General features: G+C 42.2%; 2 protein-coding genes across 2 annotated transcripts; both read right to left on the minus strand.

Moving 5' to 3' along the window:
- Window positions 1-850: 850 nt before the first annotated feature.
- On the minus strand, window positions 851-2,581 carry gbx1 (gastrulation brain homeobox 1; the record flags this gene model as incomplete). The annotated part of the gene is made up of 2 exons (XM_080725478.1): window positions 851-1,368; window positions 2,125-2,581. The coding sequence occupies 2 exons, from the start codon at window positions 2,579-2,581 to the stop codon at window positions 851-853; spliced, it is 975 nt and encodes a 324-aa protein (XP_080581604.1).
- Window positions 2,582-5,838: 3,257 nt separating this feature from the next.
- On the minus strand, window positions 5,839-10,371 carry asb10 (ankyrin repeat and SOCS box containing 10; the record flags this gene model as incomplete). Its single annotated transcript, XM_080725394.1, has 5 exons — window positions 5,839-6,024; window positions 6,429-6,542; window positions 7,360-7,864; window positions 7,968-8,235; window positions 10,047-10,371. 5 exons carry the CDS (start codon window positions 10,369-10,371, stop codon window positions 5,839-5,841), a joined length of 1,398 nt encoding a protein of 465 aa, XP_080581520.1.
- Window positions 10,372-16,428: the final 6,057 nt, after the last annotated feature.

Here is a 16,428-nt window from a genome sequence, read left to right on the forward strand (position 1 = left end):
AATTTGTGTTACAAACAGTAATTGTACTTTTTCATAATGAATTATTTTGGAACAACTGATATATTGAAGTATATAGCCCATTTTTTATTTATTTATGTTTTAACTTAAGCAGTTTAAAAGGCCTCATTGTAAACTCGTTGCTAGTTGGTTAATGAATTATAAAGCACAATGAGCATATTTTGTCCTGAAATTTCAGCTGAAACCACTGTTTCCAGATAAAATAATATATAAAAATAAGATTCAATCCGTCAATCAATTTTATATAAACTGATTTATTATTAAGTCAGTATCCTTTACAGTTCTTCCTCGTTTGGTCATTTATTTCCTTCACATCTTTTTTTCTCACAACAGCTGGCAAATGTGGTTCCTACAGTTGCAAAAAAGAAAAAAGAAAGGAAAAAAGAAAAAGAAAAGAAAATGGTCTAAGGAAAGGTACATGCAGACGCGACCAACAAAATGTAGCAAATACAAAAATTGAAAATATTCACCAAATTGAGTAGAGGACATGCACATAATCAACAAAACTTTTAGGCCCTACATTTATAAATACTTAAAAAAAATCATCAATCTCATCATAGTGCTCATTTGTGTCATATTGACAAAGGTATATTTACATATTCACAAAACAATAAATAAAAATCGAGAGCATTGGCAAATAGTGTATCTGTCTACCAGCAAAACCCTCCTTTTCCTGGAGGTTTAGAACATTTCTCTATTTCGTCTCTTGGTCAAAATAATAGAATCCTCTTTTGTGCTTCATGCATTCAAAACAAATCAGTGGAACATAAAGTCCAATGGAGGTTTTTCTTCTTCTTTCTTTTCTCCCCTCTTTTCCCCCCTCCATCTTAGTTCATGGTCTTGTTCCTTGCTCGATTTGTTGGTGTTGACTCCTCACAGCGAACCTGTTGACGTGCACTGGGATGGGTACCACGATTTTGGGATTTCTCACGGGCTCTCCCGACCGGTTGTTGACGTTCCCGGCCTTGATCCGTTTCCACTTGGCCCTGCGGTTCTGAAACCAGATCTTAACTTGCACCTCGGACAGTTTAAGTGCGTGCGCAATTTGGGAGCGTTCGGTTAGCGAGAGGTACTTTTTACAGTGGAATTCCTTTTCGAGTTCGAGCAGCTGTTCGCTGGTGAAAGCTGTTCGCCTTCTCCTGCTCTTCCCCGCGGAGGTGCCCGTTGGCAGCGTCTCCTGTGACCCGCTTTTCAGTTTGCTCTTTTGGGACAGCGAGCCACAGTTGTTTCCGTCCGAGAAACTTTCGTTTTCGCTGTCCGCCGAGCTGCAGTCCTCTCTGTCGCTGCAAGCCGTGTCCGCCGATTTGAGGTCCAGCTTCTCGTCGTCTGAACTGTACAGTTTGGTTTCACCTAAAAGTGTTAAAGAAGAAGAATTACAGTTTGAGTTTAGCACATTTTAGACAACAGGGTGTTTTCGCTTGTTTATGCCAGGCAAAGTTCAGCTGGAAGTAGCCTAAGCTATAAATAAGTGCACTGGCTCGTTTAAAGCCATTGCAGATGCAAATTGGTTTATTGGTCATCAACAGTGCAATTTAAGCCACTGCAGATTGGTTTATTGGTCAACAGTGCTTTACAAAATGTCTGCAATTAAAAATATACAATAATAATTTTGTACATTTCGCACACTTTAAAAATGTGTTTAAGGCTAGGCCAACGGGCTGCACAAGAGCCCATGTCTGGGGAATGAGTTTGGTCCTTGCTCATTTAGTTTTCAACGTTGAGGTAATTTGGCTGTAAATTATAGGCTGTAAATTATAGGCCTATAGTGTGTGTGTGTGTGTGTGTGTGTGTGTGTGTGTGTGTGTGTGTGTGTGTGTGTGTGTGTGTGTGTGTGTGTGTGTGTGAGAGTGTGTGAGAGTGTGTGAGAGTGTGTGTGTGAGAGAGAGAAAAGTAGTACATAAATAATTAATTTCTACAATTACAAATGAATGTCCCATGAAATATATAAGTGGCCTGTAGGCCCACACTTGAATACCGAATTATAGCCTGTTGAATTACCGTATAACAACAAATGCCCGTGTTTTACGCAACAGTTTTTAACAGTGACCATGCATGCAACGAGAAAAGGACAGCAGAAGTAGCCTATACTATAGGAAGGAACCCTACCTGATATTGTTTGAAAACTTTCTGAAAAGTTGAGCCTCTCTGAGCTCTTGTCCCTGCTGGCGCGCCGCTCCTCAGAGTGCGGGCTCTCCTGCCTCCTGGGCCCGGGGTCGGCCGCGCTCAGCCGCGCCTGGCCGGGCAGCTCCTGCGGAGGGTAGAAACTGTCCGGCGGGTCCGAAAAGCTCGGCAGCGTCGTGGTGAGCGCCACCATGGACGGCACTCCCTGTCCCAGACTCGCGCAGAACGTGTTGGTGAGACGCCCCGCGAAAGATGCCAGCGGCGCCAGCGGAGGTATACCGGACGATAGATGCGAATGGGACAGAGATTGTGGAATGACCAGCGGTCTGTAGGGCATGAACATCGGGTAGCCCGTGTAGAGCAGGTGTCCCGGCCTGGGCTGAGGGGTTCCTATCAGGGAATCGATTGAAAATGCCGTCCCGTGGCCGCCGGGTCTCTGCATGTTTTTTTTTTAGGCAAAGCGCTTCTTCTGTGGAAACTTATAAAACAGGTGTCCTGTCCTCCTCCTCCTCGGCGAGTAGCGAAGCCTTCAGCGCGCAGATGGAGTGAAGTTAGGGCTGCTGTAGGTCCAGTGCTGCTGCTGCGCTACCATCCCTGCCTGGGACTCTGACTGAGGCTGCTGCTCCGAAACGCCGCTCGCTATATGCGACCTGACGCTTTTTGCACTATACCTTTCCCTCTATTTGTCACACACTGAGACATAAACATACGCTCTCCGAGTCTCTATCTACCTCGCCCTCTCTCCCAACTCCTCCCTCCCTCCGCCCTGGCTCTCTCTCTCTCTCTCCCTCTGTGTGTGTGTGTGTGTGTGTGTGTGTGTGTGTGTGTGTGTGTGTGTGTGTGTGTGTGTGAGAGAGAGAGAGAGAGAGAGAGAGAGAGAGAGAGAGAGAGGGGGAGGGAGGGAGATAGAGAGAGCTTTGGTTGTATCATCTGCAATACAAGAATGAAAAGGGGGTGTTTCCCCAGGGGCTCATCCATCTTCCTCAAATTACGCTTCATTTCCTTATTCAGCCTCTGACTTTTGGAGAAGCGGTAGTTTCCCAGTGGATAGGACCAAATAGACGGGTACCCCCCCTCCTCCCCTCGCGCCCTCCTCCCCTTTTGCCAGGTTCACATTGACTGGAAACGGTGTGAGAGACTGCTCCAGCCCTTCCCCTTCTATAATCGTTGACCACACCAACCCAATCAGCTATTATTAATTTTGATTGATGATAAGTAATTACTTTGGATTCAAGGGACGACATGAAACAACGGTGGCTTTTGTTGGAGTGTTTTGGGGACGGATGGCATCGGAGTCGGGGAGGAGGAGAGGCAGATGTTTCTCCATGCACTCTCTTGAGGGGGAAAGGGCTTTTCTATTCTCCCGTGGCTAAAACAATGCGTTTGGCCTTAGAAAAAAGTGCCGCAACAATTGCTCCCTGGAGAGAGATACTCGGTGCAAAATTAGATTCAGATAAAAGACATTATGTGCGGGGTCAACGGCAATACGGGGCAGGCATTGCACTTTGCAACCATGGGCCTCCTAGCAGCCAAACGCACTTCGTGGACTTTATTTGAATCGCAGTAAAATGCAATCTTGAAATGGTCTCACTTGACCAATGTTCAGCCATGGTTCGTTAAATGATTTTATGGCTGTGCTATAGATCCGAGAAGCAATGTGTGATAGCCATTAGGCCTATTTTTACAATGATGCGCACATAATTTTGGTGCGCGCTTTAGGGAAACTCGTCTCTATAATCAAAAATATGCTTGGCAAATCACGTTTCTCTTTTCTTTAAGTGTTGATTTAATCGGAGATCATTTCAGCGTTTAAATGCCAATTGGAACTGATGATGATTAGCCCTATTGAGTCCTGGGTGCGCGGGCCCTCCAACTGGTCGTCTGATTGCACAAGGGCATAAACATGATCACCAGCGACTCTGATTAGTAATGGAGGACCAGGCCATGCCGGGCCATGCTAATTCTGATAATTACAAATGACTTCAGCATCTCTTTTTGATCCACTGTCTGCTACCTAATGGTTCTCCTCTCCCACGTGAGCGCCCCCAACAGATATAGTAGGCCTATAGCTTTTATGTTCTAATAGGCCTACACATTTTTAGTGCCTTTTTTTATTCGTTCGTGAATCGTGAATTAAGTTGAACATGAAGAATGTAGATCAAGAACCTATTATTCAAACCCAATAATTAAGCAAATGCTATTGAGTTTGCAATAGAAGGCCACATGTTTTTTTTCTTTCTCTCCTGCACTAATAACTATGAATATCAATAAGCTTTCATTTAATATTTTTCTTTGGACATAGGCTACTTTAATGGATGATCGTTCTGTGTTTTTGACAACTTTAATATTTTTGTAATGACTGTCAGTTATTTACAGCTGGCTGTGTTAAATGTCGAATGAAATCACACCACATGCCATCCCTTGATGGACACAAATCCTGGTCCAAACAAGCTTGTTGTGAACAATAATTTAAATGCCTATTGCAGTGCGAATTGGGTTTGTTAAACATATTTGTGCCGTCATTGCTGACGTTTTGCCATAATCTAAATTTGTCTACGATCCAAATAAACAACACATCGTGTATAGGCTCAACATTTAATTATCAGTCACAATAAAAATAAAAAAGGCCCACATGGCTGTATACTTGACCATAGAAATATTTGTTACAGGGATAAATATAGACAATTATTCCATTACAATCACATCCATTATAACTATTATATAATATTGTGCAAATGTCTAGCCTTGATTTTCAACAACCCTGTGGAAAGTGCTGTGCATTATTAACATTTTGCATAGACTTATGTATTATCTTTTGTAACTGTGTCAAGCTAATGTAAAAACGTATATATATTTTTTTTCTTATTTTTTTTAAAATACAAGTCATAGTTTTGCACTTGGTTTCTTACTATCGCTGTATCACATTCCATAACCCAGAAGAGAGAGAGAGAGTGGCCATAAAAGGATGAATAAAAGAAAGCACTTTCAGACACTATAGTCACCCCAAGTCTATAGCACCCCCTTGTGGCGTAATAACTTTAAATACTTTGGCTTTCTTTAAAAGACATGCTTGTTTCTCTTCAGAAACTCATTTGGGACCTGTGAGGTTATTAAGAACAAAAGCATTGCATGAGGCAGATTAGTCTTAGCAGCCACCCTGTTTTACAAGAACAATTTCTGGGGTCACCCAAACTGAAGCCTAAGGAGTGCAGGAAAAGACAAGTGGGCCATTCTAAACTACAAATGTCAAAGTCTTAGCCTGTCAGGCTATATTACACAGGTGCGTCAATTGGGTATGGCAGGGGTATGCAGCTGCCATACCCTGGGTCCAGGGGGGGAAATAAAAGTTACTTTTAAATATAAATCCATGAATGTCTCTTTGTCTATCTGTTCTAGTTATTATGTTGTTAAATCACAGTAAAATAACTACAAATGTGACATTTAACACAATGGTCTCTTTAACAAGCTATTGTGGCACGTTTACTAACATGCCAAGTTTAGCTGCACTTGCACTTTCCATTCCATATCCAGCCCAAGAAACCTTAGGAACGGGGGGAAAATACAATGTACTTCTTAAAATAAATGTATCATGCTTGTTGCTGCTAAGGTATGGCAACATGACTGGTGTATTGTGCAACCAGTCATGTTGCCATACCTTAGCTTTTGCTGAACTGACGCCACTGATATTACACAATGTTTTCAGTGGACGTAGCCTCTGATGTCCAGAAGCAGGTAGTTCTTGAGGAAGGTGGGCAGGTTGAGTTTGGGGACCACGTGGAGAACACGACTCTCCAAGAACGTCCTGAGCCTGATGCGTGCCAGATGCTGCAGGGAGCGAGGCGTCTGGGCCAGGGAGAACAGGGACTCATAGAACTCCTGGTGCTCCTGGGAAGGGAACAGAGAACGTCTGGGTCACTTCCTAAGTTCCTGACGTATAGTATTTCAACATTTTTATTCATTTATTACTATCTACAATTCAAAGGAGCGTTATTGGCATGAGAAAACATGCTGTATGTTTACATTGCCAAAGCAAGTTTCAAAATATAATAAAAACAGTTGAAAATGGGGAACATATATACAGTATATAAAGTATATATATACACCAGTATACCTGATAATAGGCCTAATGCAACTGACAAATAATGCAACTAACGTTTTGCAAATATTCAGGACTAATTCCCAAATCATACTACATTTTATTTTCTTGAAAAGGTTATAAATGACGTTTGAAAGCTAGGTTAGTTACAGAAGTCCAGCTCAACGTAGATAGACAATAAACAATAAATCACCTTAAAGATCTCTGGAGAGACAGCTTCCACCCAGTCATCTTTGATTTTGAGTTGAGCGTAGACATTCAAAAGGACTTCAATCGTGCGTGGAGACATACAGCAGTGTTTTAAAACCTGGAAGAGATGCCAGAGCCAAATGACATGATTCATACTTTTAATGCTGAAGTTAGTGATGATGATGATTATGATTCCATAGAATCAAAGAAACAGAGTAATTAAACACTTGTGAAATGAACAGATTGGTCTTCCCTCTGGGGGTTTAACTGGAAATTATGCAATTAGTGCTAATTAATCTCCTATTAACACTTGCATAATTAGGAGGCAGACATTTTGGAGCACATGGATTCAGCAATACTTGTAGCCTGTTTCCAGCAGAGTGAAACACTTGATGTTGTGACTCATGAAATGTGAAAAATTCAACTCCAAGTTCAACTGAAGTGTGCAGTACTTCAATATACAATACTCTTTAGTTTCTCTAGACGGAATAATGATAGCATTTACCATTATTGGTCTGTACTTGGTAATTGTTATAATATATCTGTACTTGTTTACAGTATACAGCACATCAATCCTGCATTAGTCTCTATGATTTGCTTGCATATTCAATGTATTCATTCAAAACACACGCACACACGCACGCACGCACGCACGCACGCACGCACACACACACACACACACACACACACACACACACACACATACACACACAGGGTCTTCCTGAGTATGTTTTGAACGCCTTATTTTCTCCCTTTACACCAAATGTCAAAATATCAAATACGGTATTTTACAAGCATTGTGTTGCAATGCATTGTGAGCTTGTAGATCTGCTATTTTTGCAGAATGTTCAGTTGCTCACGCTTATGATATGGCCAGAATATGGACTCAGGTGGTTAAATGAAATTGTGCCTTGTCTCAGACATAAGGATTTTACCGTGGGCAGGGCTAACGGCCACACCCGGACAGAACCGTGGTTGAGCAGAGAGCGGACGATCCGCTCAGGCTGTTGAGAAGTCTTGTAGCATAACACTTGTAGGATCATGTTGAGGGGGGCCTTAAAGCCATAGTTCATTGCGCTAACATCAGCTCCATGGGCCAGCAGCAGGTCCACCACATCTGCATTTGCATGCTTACAGGCCATGTGCAGTGGAGTCTGCTTGTCCTGGTCGATAATGCGGACATCAGCCCCGGCCTCCACTAACAGTTTGCACGCCATGAAGTAACGCTCCAGCTCATGTGCCTCCTGTTGCTCTGAGCATGCGGCATTGAGTGGTGTGAGACCCAGTTTATTCTGTTTGTCCACAGCAGCCCCATAGCGCAGGTACAGTTCAATGTGCTCTGGAAGGCCATTCTCAGCTGCAATGTGTAACGGAGTGTCATCCTCTTCTAGGGTTCGAGCGTTTATTGCAGCACCAAACTGAAGGAGATGCTTGGCACACCTGCAGCAGAATTAAGTACAGAACATTCAGGTATAATATAGACGACAAACTATTCCCGTCTACATAACTTTTTGGAAAAGCAGTTTTTCTGAACTTGACTTACTCAAGGGATTCAGGGCTGGCACACGTATGCAAGGGCATGAGCCCCTCTTCACACACTGCATTGGCATTTGCGCCGTGGGACAACAGCAGTTTGGTACACTCCGGATGGCAGGTCTCACAGGACTCGTGCAGAGCAGTGGTGCCACCAGGTGCCAGCTCTATATTGGCCCCACGCTGCAGCAGGAGTCTCAGGCAGTCCGTGAAGCCTCGGCCAGCGGTGATGTGGAGTGGCGTGGTCAACTCCTGCTCGTAGCTCAAAGACCACAGCCCTGCAAGCAGAGGTGAAAAGTGTAGTAAACACTGTCCAAGGGTGGTTACGTGTATGTCTGTGTCAGACATAACCTAACATGACCTCAAAACATTCAGAAGACCTACTCAGTTCTCTGTATCTGAACCGGAAGTTCTTCCATTCCTCTATGTTGCTGGTGTCATACGTGGCATCAATAAGGTAGTCATACTCTTCATTCTCGTCCAGGATGCTAATAAGCGTCAGGTCATCTCCTACCAGCAAACAGTTCCAGAACTGCAGGATACAGCCTGTGGCCTGAGCGGTGGCAATCACATCGCTACGGTAGGGCTTCTGTTTACGCCACTTTATGCCAGGTATCGCAGTGGCCATGCTGTATGATCCGACTCTCACGTGGCAAAGAAAAAACTCTCCCAGCTGTCTTGTTTTGCACTTTCAGGAGTGTGGCTTCTAACGTAGGAAATGGACTCTTATGCAGCCTGTCTGCTAGGACAGGGTTATTTTAGGGTGGTGTTATGTGATATTCTGGGTGTCCTAGGCCTAGGAACCTACCCGGGCTCTGGCCCAGAGGCAAATGACTGCTGTATCACATGTAACCTATTCACATTGCTCACATGCACATCATGAACCCAAGCTCTCAGAGCATTTAGGTTAAGTTTTAATTGTGTGACACAGGATTATAGATTATCCTCCCTCTAGTATCAGAGAATTGTTAGGCAGATGATTTTATTGCATGTTTTATTTTATAACTAGGGCAAGGGCATCACTATGATGTGGTAGTCACTCACTAGCTGCTGCATGATCATATCAGTGACTGAAAAACTTTGCAGGTCAAGTAGTAACACTGGACCAAAATAAAACAGCAGCTGCCATGTTGATCAACAGTAGAGTCACACATGATTCCTGGACTGAACCACAATGGAACGAGTCTCCAGAACGTTTTCTTTTTGTTTTGTTATCCTTTTAGCCCAAATGTCTGACTGTACCTCATTTACATTACTGTCTTATAAAGTATTCAATCATCAATCAGTTAATGGAGGAAATAACTGTCAAACCAATCATTTGACAGAGAATAATAAATAATGCTTCAGTATGATTTTGTGTATTTGTATTCGCTCTGGTGGCAAAACGTGTTTCCCTTTGGGGACTAAGCAATAAACACATACATACATGATGAAATATCAGCACAATGGAACAGATTTATATGTTTTGGACTGGTCCCTTGAATGTCAACACATTTCATTGCTTCCAAGAGATGCAAACTACTTAAAGGGCCAGTTCACCTCTGGGACAACCAGATCTTATTTTATTGTTGTTTGGGACAAGATCAACACAATCAAGTTATTTTTTGTGTTCAATCTGTGTTTTTAGATATTTTAGTATTTCAGCATGAATGATGATGCATTTTGCATCATATGACTCATCATTCTGCATCATATGATGCAAAATGCATCATCATTCATTCTGAAATACTAAAATATCTCAAAACACAGATTGAACACAAAAAATAACTCAGGATTGTGTTGATCGTGTCCCAAAAAACAATACAATAAGATCTGGTTGTCCCAGAGGTGAACTGGCCCTTTAACGTCCTCATGGGCTGCATGGAAGCTCAGCCAGTTTTGAATCTGACTCCCATCATGTCTCTCTCTCTGACCCCATTCCTGTCCCTATACACTCTCGTATCTAAAGACAGCACTTAAAAATAATAGGAGAAAAAGATGTAGTCATGTCCTATAAATGTAAACGGCCTTTGTAATAATTACAGTACACTTTGGGACATCTTTGGTTGTACTGTCTAGTTTCTTGTGTGTTTATCTGTGTCTGTCTTACCTTCTCCTCTTGCAACCCAGCGCATGTCTCCACCCTGTGGCTCAATGATGAGGTTGGCAGTGGAGCCTTTAGGGAAGAGGCGCTGCACAGCTTCAGTGTCTCCTGTATAAAGAGCATTCTGAATGACTAGATCATAACATATCGCTGGTGGCAGGACAATGCTGGTCCTTAGCGACTCCCTGTCCCTGGCCTCCTTCTTCAACACGTAGCCATTGAGCTTACGGGAGGCCATCTTCTTCTTGTAGTTGTCTCTCTCCAGCATGTCTTCGTCCAGCTGGAGGGAGCGCAAAGCCGTGGAAGTGAAGACGAAACTGCCATGTGACATTCTGACTACCTTGCCCAGAAGAGTGGTGTCGGACAAGGAATATGGCTGACAACTTAAAACAATAGTGCTGTCTCTAGGTTTCTGTCTTTGTTTGTCTCTCTCTGACTAGTGTCCACTTTCAGCCTGTTGGCTGCTTGTGTTTATGTGACTCTAACTGCAGTGTGGCAAGAGAGACTATTTATATCTCTCTCTCTTTAGGCCACTTCAGCTACAGTACCTCTTTTTGCCACCGCGGGTATGTTATTTCTCTGTAACCCTATTAACTCTCATTTTCTTAAACTATTTGAATGAACAGTTTCTTATACCTGTTGACTGCATTGTACTGTATAACAATATACAACTAGAAAGATTGGAAATTGCAAGTGTGGTTGCCTATTTATTGTCTGGGTAGCTTGTCATGTGAAGCTTGCACCACTCCCCCATTATCCAGAACATTAATACTGCTTCCTGATTGGCTATATTTACGCAATGATTGTGTCCCAGACTAGAACAATAGTCTGGTTGCCCTATACTGCCTATATATTGTGACCGAATTGAACTCAATGGACTTACTCTATTATGGTGATGTCACAGAGAAAGCTGCTTCCTGATTGGCTATGTTGACCGTAATATTTTTTGGCCGGACTAGAACAATAGTCTAGTTTCTAGTTGCCCTATGACCAATCCTCAAGTTAGCACCACTCCCCCATTGAACTCTAATGGTGACGTCACCGATGATGATGTCAAATAAAACTAGAAATACTGTTCTTACGAAACAGTGTGGGCTCGCTCATGACTATATTCTGCAGCGTGCTAACTGTCATGTGAAGCTCAACCAATACTCCAGCTAACACCACTCCCAGATTTTCCAGCATTTGTTTTGCACGAAAAACATTCCTTGGGCTAAAACGGCCCCCACAAAAGTGTGAAAACTGATGACTCATCACTTTTCATCACTAAACCATAGACTTGTGGGACCGTTTTTAGCCCAAGGAATGTTTTTCGTGCAAAACAGATGCTTGCAATGGATTCAGATTTCAGAAAAAACCCTAGTTTGACCCCTCATATGCTACTTAAAGTAGATTATTGTTTTGTTTTTTTCCCCAAGTATATTAAGTTAATGGGACACCAACTCTAGCGGCTGATAACACCAATTTAGTCTCAGAAAGGGTTATCATACCAAAATATAATCTACAGATATAGAGCTTTTCAAAAATGTATGGTAACCTTTGCCACCTTTCAGATACCGACATCTCGTATGGCCCATGGACTAAGACTTGGGCTTTTGGACAGCTCCAGAACATGTGTAAAGTTCCATCCCTTTCTTGACACCTCTCACTCTGGCCCACTCTGAACAGTCTCGATGGGGTCCAGTACGGTATATCCTATTTATTTATTTAAATGAGATCAGTCTCGTACGTAGTTCTCTTGACTTTTTCTTGCAGTTCTTAAAGAGGTGGTGCCATAGTTTTGTACTTTTTCTGGTTTTCATGTGTCTAGGAGGTTGACAGTATTTCATTAGACCCCCTGGTGTGGTTGTTATGAGCAATTATGTATTCCCCTTGCATTTTGGATTTCTTTCTCGAGGCTGCCACCTTAATTGTGGGTCAAAAGTGCCGATCCAAAAACAGGCATACTTAATGAACTAGTGGGTGTGGCCACATAAAAACCTAATTTTAACTCTTTCTGTATACTTTTTTGGAAAAGATCTTCCTCCTAGTTTAATCATAATACCTGATATTAATGTTTCATGGCACTTCATCTTTAAGAATTTTAACCCAGTCCCCGTCCAAAATAGTTACCTCTATGTGTCTGTATGTGGTGTCTTATTTTTTTTTAAATCAATTAAAAAAAGAAGAAAAAAAAGGTCCAAATAGTTACCTCTAGATCCCTTTCCTATGGTATATTAGAAGCTAGCATAGTTGAGACAGAGACCTCAAGGAGCATGGCATAATATATGGAAGCCTCATGACCTTGGCCAAATAGGTTTAGAATAATTTCTACAGTATAGATTTTGGAGAGGGGTGATGTTAATTCACTTTCAAAAAAACTTTTGGTCATTTTATTGTCTAATCAGGCTTTTATTAACACCTGGACAGATTTCAATTTGCTTGATTTAATATTTAGATATTTGAAAGATTTTTAATTAAGTATACAATTAATTTTAATAAATTGTCACATGACTACGCGGCCCAGTTCCCTAAGGGCGCCTGAGAGCCAAGGGCCACTGGCAACGGCCCCACCGACACAATAGTTAATACAGCCCTGCTGATTCATACTCTATTTCGGTTTGGCTCTGTCCAAATATGATGTCATTCAGAGGTTTGGGGGGGCGGGTACCGTCATTAATTCGGCTGTTTGGTGCCACAGAGATTTTGTGACTCCTCTCTCCTGTAGGCTGTCTTTTATTAACAGTGGTCAGGTTGTGACATTTGCAAACTTGGGCCTAATAACAAAGTCGGAGCTGTGAGTAGTCACGTAGTCATGGGTAGAGAGTAGAGGAGGGGGCTCAGGAGTCAGGACACAACCCTCCTAAGTAGCAGAGGTTGACTCCTAGGTTTGTGATCATGGTGTCTAGTCTGGGGAATATGGTGTTAAAGGTTCACCCCCAGTTAGTGTTAAAGGTTCACCCCCAAAATGACTTTCTTTCTATTGATTACTCACAACATGGAGACTTAAGTTCAATGATATTTTTTTGTATTTGTCGCATTCCTTGGACAAAAATTTGATTATAGTAAATTTAACCCCATTGATTCTGGATGGGGACCAAATGCATTCGGGTCCCCATCCGGAATCAATGGGGGTACATTTATTGTAATCAAATTATTGTTAGGAATGCAACGAAAAACTAAAAATATGATTGAACTCAAGTCTCCATGGCATGAATATTCAATAGAAAAAGAGGAAAAAAAATAACATTTTGGGTGTGAACTACTCCTTTAAAAACTGAACTGTAGTAACTCTTTTCACATAAAAAGTTCCTTTACCTCAGCTGGGTAAGAGTGGTGTGGAGTGTTGTAGCTGTAGCATCATCCGTGGATCTCTTTTGCTGATTGCGACCGTAGGTCGCATTTACTACCAAAAGCTCCACCGGCTGTCCGTGCGTCAGTCCGTCACACGTCACACTTCCGTGCGTCAGTCCGTCACACGTCACACTTTTGCCCTGCTCATATCTCCGCAACCGTTGCCCCCATCCATGCCAGATTTTGCACACACACTCCTTGCCTGCCAAACTACAACCTCCAAGGACCCCCGGAGCTCCAGGGACCCCCAGGTCCCTGGGGGACCCCCAGATGTAAAAAATGACCAAATGTGCAAAAATGACCAAATGACCACCCCAACGGGGCTGCTCACGGGGAATTCCCGGGGACCACCGACTCCTTGTGCTCCAGAACGGATGCAAAAGTGGTCCCCCAGTGGAGGACCCCCTGCCACTGCAGCGCACATAAAATGCCGTAACTTGGGCTAGGAGCGACCGGGAGAGCCGGGGCCAGTACCTATTCGTCCGCCTCGGCGGCGCGGAGACCCCACCCCTCATTTCTCACATGGCTCTCTTCTAGCGCCACCATGAGGCCGATTCTTGCAAAACACATTTTTGGACACTGCTCCTCCAATTTTTGCCTTAAAATCACGCAAATCGCTACACAGTATGTCTACACTCATGTCATCAACATGGATCCGTCCACATTTTTTGGGGACACTGCTCCCTACTCTTTGTGTATACATGTGACCTACGGTCGCTTATCTCCCGATTAGGGAGTCTTACTGGTAAGTAATAGGTGATCGGGTCCAGGGTGGGTGATAACATGCTACAAATTAGCTCCTTACTACGCTTCTAAAATTATTTTCTTATTACTATGGGAGGGAAGTCAACAGGACAGCAATCATTTAAGCATGTTACCTTGTTTTTCTCAGAACTGGAACAATGGTGTATGTTCACGAAGACACCAGCCAGCTTGCTTCCATGGCAAGTTCTGCAAAATGTAATACATACAGTACATGCTCATTTCTATTTTATTACAAAAGCAAATATATAACATTATCTAGCTTAAGAATAGCTTATAGGATGGTTACAGTGTTTGACTGCAGTGATACAGAACCTGCTAATCAGTAAATGATTAGGCTACCTGAAATAAGCTCTTAGAAAAATGTAATATTATTGTTAATATTATTCCTATATTAGTCTTTGTGATTCAATCATGAATCAGACCGAATCAACAGAAAATGTATTTATACAAATTCAACAATTGAATAATTGGTTTAGTGATGTATTATATAATAATAATGTAATAATTGATGTGCTGTTTATAACTTATAATAATGTGTGTAAAATGTGAATGCTTAGTTTTTGTTCCATATGACAAAATTAAAAGATTTGAAAGCTGGGTCTTCTTCTGGTTTGATAATTAGCCTGACTTATTTTACAGACATGTAATGGTGTAAATTGGTTGTGCAGATGAATAAATAAATACATAAAATAAAAAAGCTGCAGATGAAATCAAACAAACAAAAAGATAATTGTTAGTTGCAGCCCTACTTGATATATGTCCCAGAACAAGCAGAACTCACAGCTTTGAAACCTTTGTGTGTACAGTGTGTGTTTCTAAAACATCTTTCAGTTCAGTATTTTTGCTTTAATGGATTCCATGCATCTGCACAGCTCCCCACATTACAGGGCATTAGACGGAATGACTGGCCACCGCTGTGTCACTCTGCCCCACGTATAGCGTTATGATGGTGGAGGGACGATGCATAATTAAGCCTCTTAAGCCCACTCACTAGGCATCCCAAAACATATTTTTTTGACAAATGGACCACCATTTCCTGCAACTGCAATAGGATCTCCACTGTTAAATTCTGAGAGTTCATTTAACTCTGAGAGTGTACAAATGGACCCCTTACAAATGGACTGGCAACAATGGATCTGAAAAATTGTTGATTCTGACAGAAACACCTGAACTGCACTACCTCTCTCTTTCTCTCTCTCTCTCACACACACATGTGATATATATATATATATATATATATATATATATATATATATATATATATATATATATATATATATATATATATATATATATATATATAATACGCACGCGTGCATACTGTATATAGGCTATATATACTGTACTGTATACAGAACAGTATTTCATGTAGGGGTAGGTGAGTGTGTGTGAGTGAGAGACACTCTTTGTGTGTGTGTGTGTGTGTGTGTGTGTGTGTGTGTGTGTGTGTGTGTGTGTGTGTGTGTGTGTGTGTGTGTGTGTGTGTGTGTGTGTCACACACACACACACACACACACACACACACACACACACACACACACACACACACACACACACACACACACACACACACACACACACACACACACACAAACACACACACATTTTCAGTGCTTTTCCCACTTTTCTATTTGAAGACACAGATTCATAGTTGCGTCTCATCTATACCTTAACGACTATTCTGGTATGGAAATCGAGGACATTTATTTTATGTTACAGTTCGGTAATAGATGCCACATTAGACCAAAGGCGTGCAAGAGTTCCAACTTTGCAAACACACATTACCAGGGAGAGTCTAGGAATATTGTTTTTGCTGGTGGAGTACATCCTTTTAAATGATATCCATAATGAGTTTATAATATGCATCTGGGCTACCACCTCTCTACTTTGATGTCTTCCAAATGGCCCGGGTGTCATCAGCAGAACATGTAGGCACTTTCCCGCCTCATTGACTCCCAAATGTATTTTAAATATCATTCCTGGTAACGCAATTATTTAAAACGCTGAACTAAACACTTACTAATGGGGGGAAAAAGACAGTGACTTCGATAAATTCATTTCTCAAATGGTGGGCATTGATGTTTTTTTCCCCCCTCTCTCTCTCTGCCTCTGCCTCGCTCTCTTTCCATCTCTCTGTCTCTCTGTCTCTCTCTCTCTCTCTCTCTCTCTCTCTCTCGGAAACAACAAGAAACATCCGCAGCCGAAACACCCCCTGCTCTCATAGCCCCCCTGTGGACATAGTAAATCTCTGGTTTCTTCACATTACCCACCAGCAGCTGTCTGCTCGGCT

This window comes from Nannobrachium achirus (assembly GCF_963921795.1).
Source record: "Nannobrachium achirus genome assembly, chromosome: 5".
Lineage (NCBI taxonomy): Eukaryota > Metazoa > Chordata > Actinopteri > Myctophiformes > Myctophidae > Nannobrachium > Nannobrachium achirus.